This window comes from Herpailurus yagouaroundi, unplaced genomic scaffold, assembly GCF_014898765.1.
Source record: "Herpailurus yagouaroundi ecotype Mexico unplaced genomic scaffold, PumYag 403, whole genome shotgun sequence".
NCBI lineage: Eukaryota > Metazoa > Chordata > Mammalia > Carnivora > Felidae > Herpailurus > Herpailurus yagouaroundi.
In genome coordinates this window covers 386,183-412,506 of record NW_024412620.1, presented here as the reverse complement: position 1 = coordinate 412,506, position 26,324 = coordinate 386,183, and the positions used below count along the sequence as shown (strand labels likewise).

Genomic DNA, 26,324 nt, shown 5'->3' with positions numbered 1-26,324 from the left:
ATAGAAAAAAAGCATACTATGAGCACATTTTACATCCACATTATAGAGTAATGGTATGAAAAAGCACTCAAGACGAGTGACTTCTGTAAATTTATGTTTTAATCGAATGGTATAATTTTCCTAGTGACACAGGCTTTAAGTCAGAGCTGTTAATTAAAGGTTAGTCTACATCTAAGTAACTATTTTAATAAAATAAAATGAAGGAAAATAATACATGGAATCACTTTCATGTTTTAATGTATGTAAAAGAAATCTAAAGTGTATAGACAGAAGCCACTGTATTTCTTACTCTATATTTTGTGTTCCTGTCCTCCTGATTTAAATGAAATACATGATGAGATCATCTATTTTAATTGCCCACCTATTACTTGGAAGTAAAGCAGCAGAAGGTTTATTTTTTAAATGTGTATCATGATCTTTAATTATATATTATGGTTTACACTTTCAAATTTCCTTAATTTAAGGAACCTGAGATTATTTATTTTTTTCTTCCTACTAAAGTGACTAATGACCACTTTAAAGAATGGACTTTTAAATATTCTTAGGTAACATTCCTAGGATAATTTTTATTACGAAAAATTATGAATCAGTGATATGACAAAATATGTTCTTATGTATGCACTAGAGATTAAAAGAGATTATGCTCACTAATTTGATACAATGCTGAAAAGAATTGATTTTGATTATATTAAGTTGCTACAATGTTTAAATACCACTTTGTACATTTTTAAATATTTCATATTTGTTTAGGTAACATTAGATTTCTTTATGTCATAATCTTATATTATCAAGGCAGCATTTTCCTTTTAAACATCTAAAGGTAAACAACAAATTGGTTTGCACTAACGATGAAATTTAGCAATGAAAGAGAAAAAGTTCAATTAAGGTAATAAAGGTTTTCCGAGAAGTTCGTCTGATTCTTTTAGGGTCACTAGACTCTTATATCAAAACTGAAATAATTCTTCACATTCTGGATTTGCTTTGAGAGGCAGTGTCTCATTTTTATGTATTTTTAAAATGATCACCAAAATAGAAATGATTTCTTTGGACACTCCTACATCCATGAGTTTTATGTGTTGTGGACGATTTTGAGTTAAAAGTATTTATCATGGTAATGATAGTTCTCATCTCAGTAAATTTTCTCAGTTCCTCTGTGCAACTCATGTGGAAAGGACTAAAATTTTTCTCAAGATTTAATTTACCTTTATGTTCTGTCTCCTTCCAGTTATGTTTCCATATAATGTTAATAGAAATACCCAGCAATTAATCTTTCAAAAATTGGCCACAACCTCTCTCAGACATTTTATATTATATCCCACTAAGAATTTACTCTTAACAATGAAGGAGCAGGAAGCTTTTTTGAAAATGTATTTTAAACTCAGAAAATTAGACTTTCAAATATTCCTGAAACCTCAAAAAAAAAAAAAAAACTAGCAGTACAGTTTTAATTGATATGCAACAAAGTAGACTTTACTAATTAAAATCAAGATGCTGTGCTTTTGCTACATGGACCTTTACATGGAAAAGTAGGTTTTACACATTTCCTTTATTGTTCAGTGCAGCAATTGCATCCTTCTAGGGTTGTAGGTTGGTGGCTTACAGTTCAAAAAAAAAGAGAGCTGCCACCAGCCCCGAAGACAGACAGTGGGCTTTCGTCCCTCCGACACCCCCAGAATACTAATCAGGAAAGTCAGACCCTGGAGGTCAGGGAGCAAGTCAATCATTCTAGCGATCGTCTCAGTGTGGAGGATCAAATTAGCCTGAAAAATTCAGCTGCTGGGAGGAGAGGGCGAGCAGCTGTCAGGGGCAGCATCGAGATGCACTAATGAACCAGATGAATAGTGCAAAAGCTTGAAAATAAAAACAGGACAGTTGACATTTTTCATCTGTCAAAGCAGGAGATGCATGAAAATATACTATTCCTGTTTTAACTCCTTAGGGGACATTCAGATTTTTTTTTTTTTAACACTGCAGTATTGAGACAAAAGTGCTGTAATGAACTCCTAACAGAGGATAATGAATATATGTACATTTACGTAGGGTTTTTGCAAACGTGGAAAGACTATAGTTTATATATACGGTGTATTTTTTTCTAAGGTGGCATTTATAATTCTCTATCATAAAGTGGCCTTGCATTTTAAACCAAACCAGAAAACGTGATCATTCTTGATAGCGCCTCTTCGAGAAATTTCCTCTCAGATGGAGGGTTTTATATGTTTAGGGCCATTCGTATTGTTTTTACTTTTTTCTCCTCATGTGGAACAACCTTTCCTGAGGTGGTTTCGTATGGGTTTATGTAAGTTTTATATAAAATGCAGGCTGGGTAAAACTGTGTCAAGCTACTTTGCAGGTTTGATTTCCAGTGCCGTCCCCTCCTCGTTTAAGGCTGCGAAGGAGTTAAAGCTCTGTCTGGAGCACCAGAAGACAGATGAGAGCCATTTTCAGCTTGTCCTGTCCCCACTGACGCTCACTGAGTAGCACAGCATGGACTAGCGTGTTTCACACACACTCTGCCTGTCTGGGGAATGTACACATTGTCCTTCCAAAATCAAACTTATTAGCACATGTAGAAAAGGGTGACTGACTTTGGGGCAGCCTCGCACTCCATGTTGTATTCTTGCTGCTGCGGTTCAAAGATTTAGAAGGTTTTGAACAGGATGCGAACATTTTAAATTGAATTTTTTAGTTTGTAACCCTGCTTACCACAGTACTTGCTTGCACTTTAAATGTCAACTTAGAACCTTGTCTGAAAATAAATTTAAATCCAATAATGTCTTTTTCAAAGTTGATCATTCTTTGAGTCTTTTTTTTTTTTTTTCTGGATAGAAATCTCATTTGGATGCCTTGAAGGAGCCGCTATGACTCAGAGAGCTTTTGAACATATTTAGTATTTTTGAGACATTATCGAAAGAAAAGAAGTTCTAGTTCATTGTAAACTACTTGAGAATCAGTTATAACATTCAGATTGGAAGGCATTGTTTTTCTTCTCAGAATAATCCTTCCCTACAGAAACTGTCATGCAGGATGAAATGCTGTACATTCTACTCCCCAAACCATTGCTTAGATTATAATTCATTTTCAATTTCAGTTTCATTTTTGTGATATTTTGACCATTGCATGGTTGTTATATACCACTGAGGTCTGTTTAGTCATGAGATGGATTGGTCGTTTTTTATAGCATTATATTTACAAAGCGTTTTAAGTTTCTTAATGTTCTTTTTCTCAATACTGGGGTATGTCATATATGTATGTATGAGTGTGGTGTGTGTGTGTGTGTGGGTGTGTGGTGTGTGTGGGTGTGTGTGTGTGGGTGTGTGTGTGTGTACTTATACACACACACACCCACACCCCCACACACACACGTACACTAACCATTTCTCCCTTAAGGGATTTTAAATGTTGACAAAAATAACCAAAAATTGTAATAAGATTTATAGAACTTACTCGATAATTCTCAGAAAGGAATATTCATAAAATCTAAATGCCCAAATAACTTTATTGAAAGTATTTGTAGCTGTTTCTACCCCTGTGCAATATACTCGATGAAATCTCATTTAAAAGTTACCATATGACTATATCAGTTTCATTGGGAGCATTTTACAGATGGCTGCGTTACAGAGTCCTTTCTATGGTGACAAAATGAATTTGTACTCGCTGTGTAAGAAGATAGAACAGTGTGACTACCCACCTCTTCCTTCAGATCACTATTCAGAGGAAGTAAGTCATTTTTCGGTCCATGTGTTTGTCTGTTGTTCATTTCGCTAACGTTCGCATTTTATTAAGGAAAAAAAATTTTTTTTTAATCCAGAAACACAAATGACAAGTATGGTGGCAGAAATTGCACTTTTCATTCTGTTTTCCTTCTCTTGGAGACTTACTGTTTAAAGGGTTGACTCTGCAGTTCCTAAAGTGGAGTAGAACACAGCACAGCATGTGGTGTGAAATTGGTCAGTTCTTAGGTGTGATGAGAAGGGTAGCTGACTTTGCAGCATACTGAACACGGCAAAGGGCAGAATCTGTGCTCAAACCCCGGCTCTCGTTGGCCAGCATGGCTGGTGCCTTCTTCCCAAGGCAACTGGTCACTCTCACAGTCTCAGACCAACAGTTACAACTTTCCATTTTGGCAGAACTTCCTCTCATCCATGTTTTCCACAATTTGAAGCATACATCTTTTAGCTTTACGTGTCTCTACCTTGTTCTTTCAGAGTTACCCTCCCTCCTTCGACCATATCTAACCTGTCATTGCCTCACTGTCGCCATCAAATCCCTGTGGGAAATGTTTTGAGGTTGTCATTAGTAGACATGGTAAAATGTATATTGGGTGGGATTGAAAATTTTAGGAAACTTTACTGTATTAAAATCTGAGTCTGAATCCTTGTCTTGCTTTGGTGGTTCATCGAAGTAAGTTGCTTTGGCTCTACCCAACATACAGTTTTTTTTTTATTGAACAAAACCTCTCCTATTTTAGCCCAGTACGTTTTGCCAGTATTTAAGGAGGAGATAGGCAGAACAGCAATATCTTGGGTAAACTAAATGTGTTCACATAACTCTTTTTGGAAAGCTTACTGGGGAACATACCCAGAGAAAACACTGTCTTGAGTTAGGACATCTCACCCTCTCATGAGCAACAGATTTTTTGCCCAAGGGAAATGGCAAGGAGCAAAGGAAAATATAAAACAATTATAACATTCACTTATTAGGTAGTCTTGTCACTCTATCTTGAAATGAATAGCAATTGGTTTTAGTTTTATAGAAAAAATTGAGTCAGTGTAACTTGAATAATAAATCTCTCTAAAGAATTTTTAGCATGTGGAAAGCATTTGAGGGCCTAGAATGCTGTAAGTACCTTTTTTCCCTGTGGTTTTGATACTAATAATCACTTGATGCCTGGTGTTGTTGTTGTTGTTGTTGTTTGTTTGTTTCATAGCCATTGTATTACGGTAATTAAAAATAAACTCTGATAAGGCAAGGATGATGATTGAGAAGTATTACCTTTATTTGATGTTAATGCTATTATGTTAGCCATTTTTAATTACTATTTTGGGTATGGAATATAAATATGGCATTTCACAAAACCAACTTCAGAATGATAGGCCTGGAAATACAGTAGGGTGTGAACAATAATGCAAAATGATGGCAAGAATGTCAGGGGCCGTTCTTTGTTGTGTCATTCATGCTGTCTTCTTTTTTCCATGAAGCGCATGAATATTTCACATATCTGCATCCTCATCCCCTATTCTTCTTGACTAATTTTCAGACTGTCTGAATTTGCATTTCACATGGTAGCTGATTAGGAGATGCGGAGTGCAGCAGTGAAGCCTCAGCAGGCGGTTACCATGGTGACCTTCAGCAGGATTTTAATGATGATACCACTAGTGGTTCGTTGAAGTCGGCCTGCCTGCAGGGCTACCTCACCGCAGCTAAGTGTGAAGTTGGATATGCGGATTCTCAGCCAAGGGGCAGATATCAAAGTCTGGCCCAGATAGAAGGTCTCAGAGTTGGGAAGGGAAAACAGATTCCACTTTTTAGCTCACCCTATATAGTCACCAGTTTCGAAAAGAGATATAAAGCGAAACATGTTGTATGGGGTACTTTCCAAAGAAGACAGTACAGTTTCTTATGTTGGTAAAATCTGTCGTGATGCTGTGGTGAAATAGAAGGCTATTAAACTAGGTAAACACGGAAACGAATTCTTACTAAAGAAATGAGGTACGAAAAATACAGACTAATAATGTTAATCGAATCTTTTCAGTTATGTGGAAAAGTTCTCAGAACAAGAGCTTTGAAATGCAGATGTGCTAATAAATATTTTCTCTCCTTAAGTAGGAACTCTGTTTGTAACATAATTACTCAGAATTTATGGTAGCAAAAAACCTGAGCAGCTTTGATGCTGTGATACTTTAGTGGGATCTCAAATATTTCCTTATATAGTAGGCTTTTTAGATCTCTTAAAAGTTCAAATTGCCATTTCATTTTTTAGCATGAACAATGAAAAGTAAAGCATAAAGTTTCTAAATGACCAACTCTTTATTAAAGGACCAGTTCGCTAAGTGTCCATTCTACAGCTAAATTGGTAGCAGGCTCTGTAACTGTCTGAAAAATAAAAAAAATTAAGCAAATTAATTTCCCACTAACTGCCTATTAGGAAGCTTATCAAATTGATTTTAGCTACTGCTACATTATTAAGGCTGCAGCCCAAACAGGTTTTGAAGGGAGAATTTCATGAAAATAGTAGCTGTGCCCACTACCAGCCTTGATCAATAGGAATAAGGAACTCTATAAGATTTGTTTCTAGCTGTAGTCATTCCAGTTAGAAGAACTCAGAGTTTAAAAGCTTGGGGTGTTTTTTATTTCTTATATTCAAGCATTACAAACCAAAAATGAGAAATAGTGTCCTTTGGAAAAATAAGCCCGGGTGCCAAATCTTTCCTTTTGAATGATACTGTTACCATTATGTACAAATGATTAGGACTATAGATTGAAATATGTCAGCTGTACGTGAATGATATTGGGATGTGTATATTTTATAGCTTAGTAAAACATTTTTGTTTATAGCAAACAGTAGCTTTTGGTGTTCAGTGCTCTTTCTTTTTCTAGTAATGGTCTCATTCGTGTATCCCTGGGAAACTACTGTATTTAAAACCATAAAAATCTTGAGTTGAAAAGATAGATATTTTTCCTTAGATATCTCTTAGGTTTAATTCAGCTTGGGATTGTTGGTGTTGTGCAATTAACATCCGTGAAGTTAAAATGTATTGAACATTTACTATATAGAAGGAATTATGACTCAAAAGCGCCCTTATAATCTGATCCTGGCTTATCTATCCAGACCTACTGATCACAGGATACTCTCTGCTTTCCCTAACTGTCCCAGTGCAGGTTATCCTCAAAGGTCCATGAATTTCCACGATTTTATGGATGCCGTTTCCTCTTTCTGAAATCCCCCTTCCCCTGTTTTTTACCAGGCTAACTTACTAGCTCTTTGAAGCAAAGCGTGGGCATCCTCTCCCGCACTAAGTTTCCCTGCTCCCCTTTCTTCTCTCCCCATACCCTCCTCCCTTGGCAATACACTGCATGGCAGTCCTTTCTTTGCACACAGCCCCCACCTCCCACCCCCAGACTGTCTAGCTCCTGCTCCTGAGTACAGTAATTGCTTTTTATCTGTATCTCTAGGGCTTGGCATATTAAAAAGGTTCAGCCATTGATTGATGGAATGAGGAAGTGAAAGAGTGAGATTAAAGGAATAAATGAAAAAATAAGTGCACCAATTATTTGACAATTGGATGAATGAAAAAACTTCTCCAAAGAACTTTCTTTCCATCCAGTAAGGCAGACAATTACTCAAAAGACAGGCCAGAATCTATGATTATTTTATTTTATTGATATCACCCACCATATGATTTTTTCATTCTTATCAACAAACAGCATCATTTCTGGAAATGCCCAGTGTCCATTTACTGGAAAATAAGACAAACAGATTTTTTTTCCTTCCATTTCAGTATTTAATTTCTTTGAGAGTCACAGGAGTGGTCATCAAAAGTAAGCATTTTCACTGTTCTCTCATGACTCTTAAGTTGAAAAACAACAAAAACAACAGCAAATAGTTATATTGACAGTTATTTACAAAGTGTAAAATGTGAGTCTATGCTGAGTTCTTTTTAGCCAATACATTTTTTGAAAATCCATAGCATTAATGTCATGCAGAATGGAAATTCTGTCTCTTTCAATACTTTTTGTTTATTGTAAAAAATTCTTAATTAAGTAGAGAAGACATGACAAAGGCTGAACAGAATTGTACCTTGGCAGTTGCTTTTGGGAAGCTTGTCATCATTTTAGGTTTGAACAGATAAGTTTGGAAGGAAGTTCTGGGAAGTTGAGTCAAGGGTTTGCAGACAAAAGTGAAAAATGGAAATAAATAGGGAGAATAAAGGTGACCTTGGTTTGAGAAAGTAGAAATTAAACTCAGGATTTGAAAAAACAATGCTTTGTGCAAAAACAAATTTAAACACCTATATAGAGCATGGGTGAGAGGGTTGAAACTTCCTGAATGAAATCAGCTGTATTGTAGCAGCACTTGTCCATCTGTGCTGACTGCCAGAGGAGATATGTACCAGCTTCCTGGTCATTTCAAGATCATTGTAAATAAAAATGTTCTACTTTTGTAGAACACAGTATCTGTCAGTATCTGTGGTTATCTTCTAATTATATTTTTGAAAACTTGCTAACTCAGTAGGGCTCCTTTTTTTTAATTTTTATTTTTTTAATATTTATTTATTTTTGAGAGACAGAGGCAGAGCATGAGCAGGGGAGGGGGAGAGAGAGAGAGAGAGAGAGATAAAGAGTCTGAAGCAGGCTCCAGGCTCTGAGCTGTGTGGTAGCACAGAGCCCAACACGGGGCTCGAACTCATGAACTGCAGGACCGTGACCTGAGCTGACATCGGAAACTCAACCGACTGAGCAACCCAGGCGCCCGGGGCTTCTTCTTTTTATACACGGAGAAACCAAAATATAATTTTGGAAATGCAATTATTGAACCCGTAATCAGTTTTCAGATAATTGAATGCTTCTCTTGTTCATTAAACGTGTTTGTTTTGCCACTTTATGTCTCCAGCTCACAGATAGAAAGGTGTCTGTTCTTATTTAAAATCAGTGAATGGGACTCTACTTCTCAAGTATGCAATTATCTTCTAAAATACCAACCTAAAAGATCACATCCAATCAGAGAATTAATGGAGAATGAATGAATGCTCATAGACTTTTACCTCATAAATAACAAACTTTCTTTTTTACTTTAACCTCCATTCCAGTGCCCCTCCTTTTTTTTTTTTTTTTTTTTTTAAAAGAGAGATGGAGGGTAGGAGGAGGGGTATTCCTCTGCCTTTCTGCCTTCCCAGGAATAGTTTACCCTGCTTTACTTAAATGTGTGAAGAATTTCCAGCACCATTTTTATTATTCTTGAGACAAGCATTGATTTTTCCCAGGTATTTAAAATATAAAGATTAAAAAGTACAGTGCTTTTTCTATGTGTGATTATGTATACATAACAATAATAAAATATTTAGTTGAACTGAACTGATTTCAGATATTTATAGGTTCTTGTAGAGTATAAATATATTTACACGGCTTTAAGCAAAATTGGAATAGTGATTTTTTTTTCAACTGAGAAATCGCCATTTTTTTTTAAGCCATGTAAGAACTTTCCTGTTAAAGAAATAAAGGCAGTGACATTCTTCCCATTTCACATCTGAGCAAACAGAGAGCCAGGTAGTGTCAGAGCCACTACCCGACCAGGCGCTGTTGTGCCTCTGCCTCGTGGCATCCCACTGCGTGTGCTACAAGGTCACGCAGCCTGAAGTAAACTCTCGGGTGTTGTGTGAGTGAGCGCTTCATGTTTTTCTTCCATTTTTTCATCTTTCTTTTTTCTGTTTTCACCCACCATATTGATCTGGAATCTCCTTTCCTCTGCCTTGTGGTAACCAGGTGGGGGGAGGGGCAGGGCGTCGTGAAATGAAGGAATGAGGAAGCTATTTGCGGAAGGATAGCATTCTTTTTACATATCAGAGTTTGTGGAAACTACACAAGTAAGATACCAGATACATGGGTCCATAATCTACCAACCAAAAAGTGTTACAGTTTGTCACAATTTTGCTGATAAGAGAAAGTTTATTTTCCAAAGAGTTACCCTTTAAGGGTGAGTGTTAAATGAATGCCTTAAAAATTATAACTGAAGTTTTTCACCTAACATTTATAAATAACTTCTGTTTGTATTATATTTAAATTCAGAATATGCTTAAAGCAGCTCATTTTGAAGTTTGAGTCCATAACAAAAACATGACCTTTGTTTTAGTCATAAAAGAGCTGCTGCTTTGTGTATATAAGGCAAAAAAAGATGAGAGTCTCAGGGACAGATTATTTTCACATACTTTGAAGTTAAACTAAGTTTATACAACTTTTTTATTCATTGGAGCAGTCTACATAGTTTTATTTTATAGTTGCCAGATTCACAACTTTTAATAGAACTATATATATTCCCTGGAGTTGTTAGTCAAAATTAACCCATGTTATTTAAATTTGTGCTGGAGGAAACTTCCTAATACATGATCCCAGGAATATTTACATGAGAGACATTAAATTAAATGGCACAATAAATGTTTGGAGCTAAATCTGCTTTCACGGCTATCTCTGTACTCCTTATAATCATGTCATCCAATGCTAAGTGAGATGATACTATTTATAATAGTAAATATATAACTGTGCCATTATTTATTAAGATTAACTTAACATTCAGTGTTATCTCAAACACTGTTAATAATGTTTGATTTTCCTTCTTAAAAAATGGGTTCAGTGAGTTAGCTGTTCTCATCATTTATAATACCAGTTGACCACCTTAGTTAGAGTTGCCATATAAGATTAGATCTTTAAGCTTTGAATGTTCCATTTTTGTTTAAAAAATATATTTAAGTAGGCCCTTTGTTCACTTATGCTTCAGAAGTGACATGGGGGACTTGCTCCTTAAAGACATGAATCCAAAACGATGCCCTATATTTCACATCTCCTGTGGGATCCTATAAAACCGTGTAACTTTCTGTAAGACTTTCACAGTTTTCAAAAGACACACTGAATGATCTTCAGTTGTGAAATATAGATATTACATTACCTTATATCTGTGTAAGATTGCTTTCTTTTCCTTTCTCCCTCTACCCCCAAGTCAATCACTGGTGATGCTTTGGTGTACAAGTTGGGTACGCCTAATCATTTTGTATAAATATCTAAAGCTCCGAAATATAGTGTACTTTAATGTATTAGACCCACTTTGGGGTGCTAAAATGTGTCCTTGGGTAGATGGAAATTGGGTATATCTGGGAGGCTGATATAACATAATTGGTCTCAGAGGGATTAAGATGGGGGTGAAAAAGAAACAGTACCAATAGCACCAGTCTTTATTATTCTATTGAGAATTGTGTTAGTGACCTAAAGCTATAATGCACAAAGAGCCCTATTGTTATTACCTGTACGTGACTGAACTTGATATGTAATTGGGTTATCGCCCTGCTAACAATGACTGTTAGCACTCTCTTCTTTTAAATATTTCTGGTACTAACCCATATGCTTTGATATTTCTTTGGAAATATATAAATCAATATATATTGGTATTTTCTCCACTTTATTGAAAACAAATATTCATTAATTTCCATATAAGTCTGATTTCATAATCCTTTAGAAATGTCATAGAGAATTGATTTTATTTTTGCTCTATATGCTTTTACTCATTTAAATATTTCTGTATTGCTTTTTAAATTTCCCTTAAGCATCTGAATTAAACAGTTTTCCTTCTGATTTTGTAAGGCTGTTTGTGTAATCCGACCTCTCTTGTGCCTTATTTTTAACGTGTTATATAAAACAATTTTTTAAAAAGTACAATTTTTTACAAACGTGTTAATACAAACTAAAGAAATTTTTGACATAGCCTAAACCACAAAAAGTTTCTTTATTTACCCCTATTTTTTTTTCAAAGTTGTAATATCTGCTGATTTGGGCATTATTTCTATAATTTAAAGGAATAAATGGAAAGGTAACTCCCTCAGATGAAACACAAAAATTTTTTGAGCAAGTTGCCTAATGTTATTAGAAATTGAAGCCTGACACACAAGAATATATACAAAATTCTTAAAGTTACTGTAGGAATGTATGTTTCCTTGAACATGGTTAATGGTATTGTACTTAGGACTTCTGCAAAATATTAGATAAATGTTAAAGATTTTTGCCTTCTTTTCTTCCAGAGGTTTATAGGAACTTTTTAAAAAGTGTAAAGACTAACATTGAGGGAAACCTCTAAGATAATTATTTCATTTTGATTATTTAATGTCTGACTTTCTGAGAGAAAACTTATTATAGAGATTTTTTATAATTCATCAGTTACTATGTAAATTTATAATCTGGCATAAAAAATCCCATGTTAAAATTCAAGTACATTTTTTTTGTTGTTTGGAAGGAGTTATTGTCACTTTAATGCATGAGTAGGATTAGAAATAACACTAAGGGGCACCTGAGTGGCTCGGTTGAGCATTCCAACTCTTGATTTTGGCTCAGGTCATGATCCCAGGGTCGTGGGATTGAGCCCCACATAGGGCTCCACTCTCAGCATAGAGTGTGCTTAAGATTCTCTCTTTCTCTCCCTTTGCCCCTCTCCCCCACTCATGCTCTCTCTCTAGAAAATAATAAAAAAAAAGAACATTAAAATTGTCACACTAATCATAATACTAATCCTAACACTTTTTGTCATCATTTAAATGTATCTCTCATGGATAAAGTAGGCCTGTATCTCATTGCAAGTTTTTAGAGCCCTAGAAAAAATTGGGGGGGTTGCTTTTTGATTAGAGTTGGCCTATGAAATATGAGGACTTATCTGTTGATTTAGAAACTAAATGAGCCAGTTTTAGAGCTAGCATCTTTTTGAGAATCAAATAGTCTAAAACCATCTTTGTCTATCTGGTAGGTCTCCCGCCTTTGTGCAAAGGTGGCCATGAGGGAACCAGCACATTAAGATATTTCTCAAGCAGTATATATAACACAGTAACTTTAAAAGCCTGGGTTCTGAAGCTAGACTACTTCAGTTCAAATCCAGGCTGTGCTCCTTACTGCCTTTGTGACCTTCCTCTGTAAAATGTCATAGTAGCGCCTACCCCATGGAGTTGTTAGGAAGACTGAATCATTGAGCCGTGTAAAAATGTATAGGATAGTGCCTGATTCATGAGAACAGAGTTGTTATGGGGACTGAATTGTTAAGCTTTGTAAAAATGTATAGGATAGTGCCTGATTCATGAGAATAGAGTTGTTATGAAGACTGAATTGTTAAGCTTTGTAAAAATGTATAGGATAGTGCCTGATTCATGAGAGGAACTCAATATATATCAGATTTTAGGAAATGGTTTTCTCTCCACTCTGATACTGGAAAATAGCACATAGTTGAAACCCCAGAGAGAGCATATAGAGATCTTTTGATCTGAAAATGTTCAAGGGAACTATATTCCAGTTTTTCACTGAAAACCTAGAAAAAATAACTACTAGTTGTATGGAGCATCTATTATCTAAGTAATATGACCTCTAGATGTGTTGACTGGCTGCAGGAAGTGAAGCAACGAGTAACCAAATGAACCTGATCTGAGTAGTTATTGAACAACTTAAAATTAGAAACTATCTGGCAAAGGTAAGAGTTTTTCCTCTTCCTCTACTGAATGACTTTTAACCTCTTTCTGTTGTCTCCTAATGTTATTCCTTCCTGGTTTCTAACATGTAGGTGACAGTTTTATCCTCCTAGCCATTATTATAGCAGAGGCACAAATAACTCTACCATGTTAAGAGTGACACTGTACTCTTGTATACATTTGAAAGAAGACAGGATGAGATGTGGCCTTATTTATATAACTTGAATTGTTATCTGGTATGACAAGACAATCCATAGATCCATATAAATTTGTATTTTTAAACCAAATTATTAAAGGTATAAAACTTAGTCTATGGCTATTTGTAACATGAAAGTAATTTTTACATTGTGATTTTTTTCCTATTACATTGCCAAATGACTATTGTAACTGATTTTTCCTCCACTGCGTTAACAAGTCTATTCAGAACAACCAGTGCCTTTAGAACAACCAGTAGTTATCTCACATATATCCAGGAAAACTTGCACCCAGTTAAGAATTCAGACCTATGTAAATCTCCCATTTTGTGTTACAAACCATCTTTTTTTTTCAAAAAGAATTTCTGATAACTTACAATAAAAGACATAACTTACCAAGTTATTAAAATAGACATAACTTTAAAAGACATAAAAGTTATGTCATTAAAAGACATAACTTACCAAGTTATTAAAATAGAAATGGAAGTATAAATTCAGAACCAAGGATGGAAGGGAATGTAAACACACCTAACGTAATGGCCAACAATAGTTGTGTGCTTGAGCTGCCCATCTAGTTATTGCTTCCCTTCTGTCAGGGCTCAAAGGGAAACTGCAAATTATTTCTGTTTTCAAGTTACCAGTTACCCAGAGAAGCCAATGTTCTCTTCCACTAGATTATAATAGAAGTATCTCCTATAAGGATCTATGAGTAATGCACCAGGCAGTGTCTTTAGTAGCAATTATACAGACAATACCTGTGTGATGTTTGATAAAAGCCAAAAGCAAGCATTAAAGCATGGTTTTGGAAAGGTGATTTGGCATTGGGATAAACCAATGAGTTCCCCGATGCAGCCTCCTGGTGGTTTAATTTGATTAAGGAATAGAGTTTGGTTTATCCAAAGTTATAAAGGTGAATTTTATCCCTTTCAAGGCCTTCCCTAAATTTTCACTTTCTTAACAAGTGTCTGATAGGAGCTGTGTAGCACAACTTTCAGGACTCTCTGAACGTTCAAGTTTTTCAATATTCAATACACCGTTAATATTCTTTGCCAAGAACCTAGAGTGATGGATTCTAGTCTGCTGATTTGCTTAAGGGAAAACAAAGAGCCAGTTAGCTTTGACCCCCTCAATTATAGCTGAAGTGTCTCACCACTGTGTTCATTGGATGGAAGTCAGACCAACCCCTGAGAATCTGAATAAAGTACCTGAGATTCTACCTTCTCTGTTCTATGGTGGCCACCATAGAACTGGTATTTCCTATCAGACCTGGTAACTGACCTCTCTTGATTGGAACTCAGATAATATCTCAAACCAAGTGATATCCCTCTGTAGTGCTAATGATTTGAAATTTAACCAGTTGGTAAGTGTTACTGAGAAATCATTATGCATGCAAAGCTATATTAGGCATCATGAAGAATTCAAACCAAAAGGCCAACTTAGATAAAAGTAAGCAAGCTCTCAACAATGGCGACCAAGGCCTGCATTAAAAATCACATGACTCGGGCTCCAGTTCAGGTTTGACCATTAATTTTTTTAACTGGTTCTTAGTTTCTTCCCTCTGTAAATTGAGATTGTTATGAGAGATTACAATACTTTAAAAGGATATGGAAGATTTTGTAAAATAGTAAATCCTATATAAATAAAGGATTTTTTAAAATTCAGAAAGATACCTGCCCTTAAATAAAACTAAAGTAACACATGAGTATTTAAGAGAACCACACAGTGCAAAATTATGCTCAGTATAGGTTAATACCTCTCACTAAGGCTATCTCCTTCATCTTCATAATCCTGATATGGGTAGAGTCATAAAAATTATTTTATATATATGTATTATATATATATAAATTTAAATATATATATATATATATATATATATATATATATATATATATAATTCAGTTATCTAGGTATAGATACAAAATTAAGCCCCAAATTCAGAAATTCGCAGTTCTACCCAAATCTCAGTATGTCGGTATCTCAGAAGTAATACCTTCAAAATTTACTGTCCCTGTTGCCCCCTCGAAGCCACTCTTCCTTCTCTGTTACCTACCTCTGTTAGTGAAGACACTGTCCTTTCACATACCCTGGTGAGAACTTCTGATGAACAATATTTCTTGCCTGAAATCTTAGAGAAACTTGATTGAACATTCTGCTGGCATTGCTCTCTTTTTGTTCTTTGACTATTCCAAGAAAATATGAACCGAAGCACAGCTTTATTGATCTCTCCCTCCTGGCTTAAGTACTGACTTCCTGTTGCCTATATCAATAGATTCTAAACTCCTTAAGCCTTTCCTTTTTTTAGCCTGTTTATCATTTCATCCCTGTTGCTTGCTCCCCAATCATTCAGAAGTACTTGCTATTGCTTTCATATACCTTACACTTTCTTTAGCTCAGCACCTTTGTTTATTCTGTTCCTTCTGCTTAGACTCTTCCCTGCCCTTTTGTATATCAAAATTACATTCACGCTTCACACCTTAGCTCAGTTGCCATGACCACAAAACCTTTTCATTTTCCTTCACTCAGAAGTTCCCCATTCATTCTGTCATTTACATGTCAGCACTTACTGTTCATCTAATATCCATTCTCCAGGCCTTTTCAGTTTAATAGGAGGACACAGATACTAAATGAAGTACAATAAAGGGTTGTAAAGGCTTTAATAAAAGCACTTGAGCACCTGAAACTAATGTAATGTTAATGTCAACTATACCTCAAAAAAAATATGTGGAGGGTATGATGGAGGACAAAGAGAATATTAAGTTCTGCATGCCAATAAGTGTGTTCAGGGAAGGCTTCAGAGAATGAGTAGTTGGTAGGCAAGCAAGTAGGGGGATTTTGAGGGAGGCTTTATAATAAGCAGCAAAGCAACATACAGAGATTCAGGGCATAAAACAGTTTGATGAACACAGAACTGTGAGTGCTTTGTTATGGTTAGAGTGTAGTGTGGGGCTGGAGGGAGGAGGGGTTTGGGACTAAAAATAAAGCTGGAAAGGTAGGCAAGAGCCAAATGTTAGTAGCCTATAATATACCATGCTAATGGTTAGACTTTCTAAAGGGTAATGGGAGCCATCGAAATGCTTAACGTTGGAGTGTGGCCAGCTTGGTGTCTGGGCAGTGCTAAGGAGATTGGAAGAAACTAGAGGTAAAGCTGTCAGTTGGAAGATTATTGCTTGAGTGTAAGCAGTAGGGTCTGCGGCAAGAAAAAATAGGAAACAATAGGACTTTGTTGATGATTCTTAGGCAAGGGGGAGGAAGTGTGATGAAGTGTCTTGTAGGAATTTCAGATTTCTGGCTTGAGAAATTGGAGGCATTGCCAAGATAGAACTGGTTTGGGGAGAAAATAAAATCTCAGTTCTGAGCATGTTTAATATGATTAACATATTAATATGCTCAGTTCTGAGCATGTTCAATATGATTAACATATTAATATAATTAATATGATTAACATATATGATTTAGTATATGTAGATAGATTTAGTATTTGTAGATAGATATGCTCAGAAGCCAGCTTGGAAATACGTTAACAGAGCCTGTAAAGAGGTCTGGTCTGAGGATAGGTATGTTTGTGTGCTCCTTAGCATATTGTGATGGTTATTGAAGCCATGGGAGTAAATGAAGGTGTGTAGGTTAAGATGGTAGAGGGAGTAGGGAAAAGAGATAAGGGAAGAACTGACCCTTGGGACACGCTGAGAATAGAGGGATTTCCAGAGGAAGATAAACCTGCAAAGGAAGGAAAAGTCAGAGGAGAACCAGTATGGTGCATGGGGCCAGAGGAGGACACAACACCCAGCAAGGCTGCCATCAGCAGCAGCAGACAGGGAGAAAGGTCGTAAGAGGCAGACAGAAAAGAGTTTGTTAGGTTTAGCAAACTGTTGACCTTCCCCAGAGCGATTTCAGTGAAGTACTGTTAGGGGGTGGAGGAGATGAAAAAGTGATTGTAGTTGGCTTTAAATAAGTAGATTAAGAAAGCTGATATAGTAAGATAGTGTTTTTTTTCCCCACCCCCAAGAAATTTAGCTGTAGAGCAAATACATTAGATCAGGCAGTGGTTAGGAAGAGAAACTTGACTATACTTATAGACTATGATGAAGGAATCGGCACATGAGGAGAGGTTAAAAATATAGAAGAATAACAGTCATTAAATATTCATTTATTAAATACTCATTCATAGCCAACTATATTCCAGATACTGATGTCTAATGGTGCAGATCCTAGAAGAGATTGAGTGGTAGGGTTGAGAATAGTAGAAAAAAGAATTCTTCTGAGACTAGAACAGAGATATGGATCAGATGTATATATGTTTGATAGGTTGAGATAAGATACTGAGGAAAACTTAAGCCTAACAGTGTTTTTTCTTTATGAGGTAGGAGGCAAGGTCATGGGTGAGAAGGAATTGAGGGCTGTGCCTACAGATTAGTGAAGATTGAGATTAGCCACTGGGGGAAATGGAGTTTATGAGTCGAAACATTTGGATTGTAGAACAGCTTGTAAGGTCCAGCTGCAGCTAGGACCATGAATCTGGTGACTCCAGACTGTATGGTGTCTGTGATTTTTCTCCAGCAGTCTTTCACGTCCTGGGAGAGAAGCGAAGATAACAATTGCCAGGGTTGGTATAGCAAAAAGACAAAGGATTACTTATTAATGGTGTTGCCAAGTAAGTGGTTAAAGGATTGTGCTATGAGGTCTGGCCTGGAAATGAGTGACGTAAGTCCAGAAGCAGAAGGTTAACTAGGAGGAAAGATACTGGACATGGTCTCAATCAAATCAAAGCACATTCATAGTAGGGGACAGATGTGAGAGGTCTGGAAGGACGGGAGCTTATACCCACATTTCTGTGTGACATGGGACATTGTAAGGCATAGGCTATGTCCCTGGGAGGCAGAGACTAAAATGGAATGAAAATGAAGAGTAATGCCAGGTAATCAAGAAGAGAGAGAGAGACAGAGAGAGACAGAGAGAGAGAGAGAGAGAGAGAGTGTGTGTAATGTTTATTTATTTTTGAGAGAGACAGAGTGCAAGTGGGGGAGGGGCAGAGAGAGGGAGACAGAATCTGAAGCAGGCTCTAGGCTCTGAGCTGTCAGTACAGAGCCCAATGTGGGGCTCTAACTCACAAGCCATGACATCATGACCTAAGATGAAGTTGGACGCTTAACTGACTGAGCCATCTAGGTGCCACAAGAAGTGTGTTTTGAATAGAGGGTCCAAACGGACATGACAGTGACCAAAGATGCCGTTGTAGTACTTGGGATGAAGAATACTGTCCTCTGGATGTCCTCAATGAGTCAGGTTGGAACAACTCCTTAAATAGATGGAAAGAAAAAGAGGAAAGTGATGATTGTTTTTTTCTGTGTGGCTATTTACAGTCTTTTTGCCTCTAACTGTCTCACATATATCTCTTGAGATACCTATCCCTTTATAGTTTATAAGAGAAGTATTTATATGATTTCCTCAGTCTTACATTTATTTCTTTGTCATTCTTTCTTTCCGCACTAGATTGATTGTAAGCCGTCCCCAGCAGGTACCACGTATATTTCATTTATTGCTTTATCCTTACTACCTAATAAACTGTCTGGCACATAATAAATGCTCAATAAGATTTTATTGAATGAATGAATGAATGAATGAATGAATGAATGAATGAATGAAGGGAGAGGCAGAAAGGAAAGAAGAGTCAGATTGTCAGGAAGAAAAATGAGTCATTTTCTCATTTCCCATCCTGGACAATAAGCCTTCCTTTCTGGACTGGTTCTTTACCTGATTAACCATGAGTGTCCTCCAATGCCAGCATTGTCTGTCTCTTGCAAAGTAGGGCCTCTAGAGACATTGTGGTGGCCAACGAGTGAGAATCACTACTAAAGCATATTTTCATGTTATAGGATCTTCTTTTCATATTTTATTTATGATATAATAAAGTTTAGGAAAAAATTTGAGGTATGCACATTTTATATCTGATTTTATGCTATGTGACTTGTTAGACATTTCTCTGGAAAAGATAAATCTTTATGACAAAATGAACTACATTTCAGATGGAGATTGAACCACATAAGAAAGAGAAAAAGCAAACATTGTATTGCTTTCAATCTGTCTACTGCAGAGTTTCTGATTCTCCTGTCCTTATAAAGGCTATCCTTAAGTGGGAAGGGGAGATTAAAAAGCAATTGCTTAGCTGCTAACCCCACTACCTCTCCATTTACCTTATACTTTACTTCTCTCCTCCTTTATTATTCTTGGTTCTCATCTTTCTACTTTGGAGAGCCAGAGAATCACTGTCCTCTTCAGCTAAACTTACATCCATCTATCTTTAATCTTGGCCACCTTCTCCTCTGGACAGGAGAACGTGACCATTTGCTACAGTAGGTTGGAAATGTCACCCAATTCTGAAGTATTAAGCTGAAAATATAAGGCTTCTGGACTGGTTTGAAGGATGTGCCAGTTTTATTCCGTCAAAAATTGCTATTACATCTACTTGCATTTTGGTTCAATAGAATGAATTTTTGTATCACAATTATATTTTTTTGTTGTCATCTTTTCTGCTTTTTTTTTTTTTTTGGTCATTTTTATCTCTAAACAAAATATCTGACAACTAGGTGACCTGTTAGAACACATTATCTTTTAAATTTTTTTTTTCAACGTTTATTTATTTTTGGGACAGAGAGAGAGCATGAACGGGGGGCGGGGGGGAGCAGAGAGAGAGGGAGACACAGAATCGGAAACAGGCTCCAGGCTCTGAGCCATCAGCCCAGAGCCTGATGCGGGGCTCGAACCCACGGACCGCGAGATCGTGACCTGGCTGAAGTCGGACGCTTAACGGACTGCGCCACCCAGGCACCCCAGAACACATTATCTTTTAAATATAAGTATCCTTATAAATGCTTTTCCTACTGTTTTCTGTATTGTGTATAATGGGATGTATTTGTTTTTATTTTAATGGGTAAAATGCCAACCTCATTCTGATTTAAATTTCTCTTAGATCACCATAATAAAATGCCTTGCTATTGCTGTACCCCTTACGGATTTTGAATTCTATTGTCTGCTGCACTGCAAGGAATATAAATTTAAATCCTCAGACCCTCTCTCAGTGGGTGTAACATTACCATTACCATTTACTACATGGTAATAACTGGCCAGAAAGAATTAATGCAAGTTTTCAAAATACGTAAATTATTTCTCAAGACATACTTACAAAGCAAATGAATCTGGCCCTTCCTCTTGATTTGGCTTATCATCTGTGAAAGACCTTATACAGTGTTATGAAGACACATAGTCTCATAAACTGATGGCAGTTGGAATTGAGAAAGAAATCCCATATTCTTCTACTCAGCGGCTCTAGGACCAGATGGGAGGAGGATATACATTTTTTAAATTTATTGAATGTGCATATTTTCTGTAATGTAAATAAGTAATGTAAATAAGTAAACTTCAGCTCTCTTATCTATAAAGTGAAGATGCTAACCCTGCTTCATGGCGATGAGGATTAGAATACTATTCATAATTCACCTTGCTTGTAATTTATTACTCTTAGTTCAGAAGAGTGTTTTTCTTTAATATGAAACTAATAAAAACATTCTATATTTCTATAAAAGAGTGTGTGATAAATGCATATGATAGCTGATCTACTCTGTGCCTCATAAAAATTTAGATCTATAGATATATACTATATAATTACGAAAATATAAACTTACAGTTGCGGCTAAGGTAGTATATCCTAGATCAAATAAACGTGTATATGTCTTCAGTTAATTTGGAGCCTTAGAGTTAAAAACCTGTTATCCTTCATGACTACGATCTTCTAATTAAGCTTCTTTGAAAAATAATAAAATTATTTTAAAGTCTATGATTGTAGACAATACATTTTGCTTGACATTAATACCAATGACTATACATACTTCTCAGAGTTTTCAACTAATTGTAAAATCATTGACAGCAGTCATACATATTATTTTTTTTTAATTTTTAATTTCCATGCCAGTATAGTTAACATACAGTAATATATTAGTTTCGGGCGTACAATACAGTGATTCGACACTTCTCTACCTTACTCAGTGCTCATCATAAGTGTACTCTTTGATCTCCACACCTATTTCCCCCATCCTCCCACCCACCTCCCCTCTGGTAACCATCAGTTTGTTCTGTATAGTTAAGAGTCCGTTTCTTGTTTTGTCTGTCTCTTTTTGTTTTCCTTTGCTCATTTGTTTTGTTTTTTTAAATTCCACATACGAATGTTCAGTCAGAAAATGTACTTTCCTTATCAATCTGTATCTAGTCAGAATATTTTTAATAACTTATGCCAATGGTTTTCTAAAGCATCTTGTATTTTCTTTCTTTGTAGCTACGACAGTTAGTGAATATGTGCATCAACCCAGATCCGGAGAAGCGACCAGACATCGTCTACGTATATGGCGTAGCAAAGAGGATGCATGAGTACACCGCAAGCAGCTGAATACATGAAGATCATGAAGAACATCGCCCAAATAATTTAAAGTATTTTTGTGCAAACCATACCTCCCCGTTTTTGTCTGGGTGTTAAGATTAATATTTCAGAGCTAATGTGCTTTGAATCCTTAACCAGTTTTCATATAAGCTTCATTTTGTACCCGTTTAAGTCACCTTCTTGCAAACCCCACGTGACTTTGGAGAGTCGAATTGCATGTTAGGAGAGTAAAGGAAATTTAATGAGTTTTAACGACTAAGGGTCTTTAGAAATATTTAGAGGTTTTTTGCGGATAAATTGTGTTCAGATAGATCCACAGTGCCAAATTTTGAAGGTGAGGCTTGGCACTCATCGAGATAGACTTGTAACCTGAGGAAAAGTATCTGAACACGTGACTCGTTTGCTTTTTGTGTCATTTATGAACATCTGAGATTAACACAATTGTGAACTTTTGTGATTATTTTACTCTTAAAAGTTTGAAGTATGTGTTTTAGTTCTTCGCGTTGTAGTTTTCAAATACCATTCTTAAGATAAATGTAGACATAAACTGAGAAACACTTCAAATTCTTAGCTTATAATAACTTTCAAAATGCAACTATTAAATGTGAAAAAAATTGGGGGACAAAATGTGAGTCAGACACTGAAGAGTTCTTTGCTTTATTTTGTTTTCTTTTAATATCTTTGATATTCTCTTTGCATTAAAGTGGTATAAATGAATCCATTTAAAAAGTGGTTAAGGATTTGTTTGGCTGGTGTGATAGTAATTTTGAAGGTTGCACATTGCCCGAGGCTTTTTTGTGTGTTTTTATTATTGTTTGTACATTTGAAAAATCTTCTTTGAATAATCTTGCAGTACTATATTTCAAGTTCTTTATAAATTTAAGTTCTCTCTTCATAATTGTACACTATAGGTGTAAGCATATGTTTTTATTCAGAGATTTTATTGAAGTTCGGATTGGTCCCCTTCAGAAATTTTTTTTGTATTCTTCAAGTTACTTATTTATATTGTATGTGCATTTTATCCATTATGTGTCAGGTTTTCTGAGAACATAATACCCTTTTAAAAAAATATTTGGTATACCATCACTTTTCCTGGATTGAAAACATTTTTTTTTTTTTTAACTTTTTAAGATTTGGGCCACCCTGTATGTGTGTAATTTTGTCTTGTTAGAGAAGAAGAAAGGATGTATGTTGTACTGTACCTGTGAATGTTGGCACCGTTCTGATTCATTCGACAAGGTTGTAATTTTAGAATATGTTTAAAGCAATGAAAACTGGCCATTACCAGAGCCAGAATTTTTATGATAGTAACATTTCTGTTAAGAAGCTTTTAAGCAAAGTACTGTATTCATGCACGAAGATGACAGAGATGGTAACGCTTCATTTAGTTTAAGGAAAGGGGCAGAGCTTAGTAAATGCTGTTGTGGAGATCTGTTTTCCCTGAATGCCTTCGTGCTAGTGGTGACCAGTTCTTCACAGAATTGTGAAAGCCCAGAGGCCGAGTGGCAGTCACTGTTCAAGGACCCCATGCCACCTTCTAACCCTGGGATGGATACTCCTGCCAACGTGAAAACCTCATGTCCGAAGAACACCTACTTTTAGCCGATGCACCGCTGGTTTTGTTTGCTCATATAACTAGTTTTTATACAATCATTTGAATACTTTCCGGTCATTTGTAAACGTTAAAAGTGGTTTATAAAGGGCAAAAGCATAAACTTTTTTTTCTCCCCAGAATCTAATCAGTTCTGGATCCTGAAGGATAATTTTACCTTGGGAGAGACAAAGGACACACGGGTGGTCCTTTCAATGAGGGCTGGAGACATTGTTTTTCCCAGGTTCCAGCTACTTATAACTTCTACACTGAGCATCCACAGATCTGTCTCCAGAGGTATGAGTAGAATTGTTTTTGTTGACCATTAGTGTCCTATTCATTTTCTTGTAATATAATTGATTGAGAGAAAATTTTTCTGCAATTGGAACACTCTCCTTTTTCTTGCATTCTTTAAAAATACATGAATCTAAAATTCATTAGCTTAACCCCTCATAGTGACTTTTAAGGAAAGACTTAAGCTTTTCTTTTCAGTGAATCTCTCTGCTAGAAGGAAGTAGCTGCGAAGAATTTAACAATCAGGGAAGTCCATTATTATTTTCTACATGTGGAAACTTTTTGTTTTGGGTATTGTATCTTTTTTTTTTTTTTTCTCATCTAAGTGTTCATACTTTTTCCTGAAGAAACCACTGTGTAAAAAACAAATTTTAATTTTGAATGAGATCATTTCAAAGAATTATGAAGATGATTAGAAGTTTTAATTTTTATAATCACCTATAAAATGTCCTCTTTATATTTCTGTTTATAGGTAAATTTTGTACTGATTAAGTAAAACAGTTGAATTGGGAAGGAGTAAAATGAAAGGTACATCTGATTCTAAACCTTATTTAGACATTGGTACCAGTTTCCCAGAGGAAAATGTGGGGTAACTTTGTTTTGTATGCTGAGGTTTAGGAATGGTGGAAGAAGGATATCCCCATATAAATAAAGTGCTCAGCAATGTGCAGTGATTGTAAATTTAATAAGATATTACAGCCATTTCATGAATGCTTCACCATTCTACGTAGTACCTATTACAAAACACCTTTTTTTGTATCAATATACTTCAGGTGTTGCTGTTAACATTTACATGACATGATATTTATTTTAACCAAAATGTTATTCATATTAAATGTTTTTTTCTTTTAAATGAATGTATTATGTTCATAACCCACAAAAACATAATTATCCTATGTCTCATATTTCAATAGTACTGTAATACGGACTCCTTTTGTGAAATACTTTTATTTTGTTATGCTTCAAATACACATACTAAAAAAGATTCTGTTGTTAGCTTTGAAAATTGTATAATATCCTAAAATAAATAAAAATACAAAATTAAAAAATGAGTACAATAAAATTTGTATGTATCTGTGATGTTTTCCCCCTAAAACCTACTATTGTTTACGTCGCTTAACACTTAACCTACAGAAAAAACAGTTCTTAGTCATTTCTAAGACTTTATCCTTTGGGGAGAAGCCTAACAATTAAAACAGTCGAGGGTAATAATGAAGTTCTTATAAGAGTGGATTAAAGTGAGGCACACCTTCACATGTTCCTACTCTCTGTGGTACATCATTTTCTGTCTTTGAATAGGAAAGGTGTTCTAAAATTATAAAACTACGAGCCCAAAATTTAGGCCACAGTTTCCATTCCTGTCACTGTAATAAGCTGCTAACAATATTAGAGATAATTTGAACATTCTTTTCACATAAAAAGTAAAGATTACTTTCTGCACCTGGAAACGTTGAGGCCAGATCTTTACGGGGTAAAATCCGCAGGCGGACGGTGCAGTGATGGGTTACCTTTCACATCAGGATCACATTCAAAATAGTCTGTGGCAAAGAACAGCTAACTTTGTAATCTGCAATTTGTATTACAGAACCTTTTGTCTCATTAAGTGTGTGTGTACATAATTGTATAGTAATAGATTTTAGCCACAAGAAAATGTTTGACTAGTTACAAATTTTATTTCAAAAGGGTGTTTGTTAATTAGAAAAGTCAGTACTGGGCATATATGTTTAATGTGTTATTAATTGGTGCAGCTATATTTACCACCAAATTGGTGCAAAAGGATGACATCTGCAATGAAACCCTTATCAAAAAACTTCCATGGAGTTGTTCCGTTATCTATTTTTACTTACATGTGAGTCTCTAGTACAATTAATGATGAACTAAAACAGACTCGTCAGATTAATTATCCGAGAAAGACGCGAAAGTTGGTGATGTGTGTTTTATCTTTTGACTGAGAGAGGTTTATTTGAAGGAGTTTCTGGTCTTCTTGCTTGTTCACTTGGGTCTCTAAATCTAATTTTTAAAATAAAGTAAAAGGAAATGTTAAAAGTAGGCTTTGTGACCAGGGGTTTTTAAGTAAATTATTTTCACCGTGAGTGGTAGAATGCAGAACGATCATCTTTTCCACTCCTTTCTAGAAACGTAATCCTATAAATAATTTAATTTCTCCAGTCCTTACTTTTTCAAGTGTAAGGTAGGAGTATAAATTCCTAACTCTACAAGAGAATTAAATTAGAATACCTTTTATAAAGGACCAAATGTGATGCCTGGTACCAAGCAGGTGTTTGCTCAACATAGCTATTATAGCGTAGTGTTGCAGTCAGTGTAGAATAGAATACACGTACTTATTTGGCTATAGCTTCATCTATTTTTGCTTTGTTCTATCCGTTCTAGTCCCGCTGCACTGGTTTCTTAAAGGCCCCAAGCTCTTTCTCGCCTTTGGACCAGTACAACTCAAATAGCTCTTCCCTTTTGGTTATGTATATATTTAAAAAAAAAAAAATCCTACCAATCTTTCATGGCTGACATTAAATACACTTTTTTAAGAGCCACCCAGACTGCATCCTGTGCTTTTTCTTCTGGTGCCTACCTCAACTGTAGCCAAATGATTACTT

At 35.7% G+C, this 26,324-nt stretch overlaps 1 protein-coding gene across 8 annotated transcripts in view; it reads left to right on the top strand.

Annotated features, from left to right (window-relative positions):
• Window positions 1–24,077, top strand: part of NEK7 (NIMA related kinase 7) — a 154,348-nt gene extending 130,271 nt beyond the window's left edge. For 7 of the 8 annotated variants that reach the window (XM_040463516.1, XM_040463517.1, XM_040463519.1 and 4 more), the window contains exons 9-11: window positions 3,604–3,717; window positions 18,890–18,914; window positions 21,726–24,077. In XM_040463516.1, coding sequence (XP_040319450.1) covers window positions 3,604–3,717; window positions 18,890–18,914; window positions 21,726–21,817 — 231 coding nt within the window. In that variant the 3' untranslated portion in view covers window positions 21,818–24,077. The remainder of the gene's footprint in view (window positions 1–3,603; window positions 3,718–18,889; window positions 18,915–21,725) is intronic. The other variant, XM_040463513.1, reaches the window with a different exon arrangement.
• The last annotated feature ends 2,247 nt before the right edge of the window (window positions 24,078–26,324 follow it).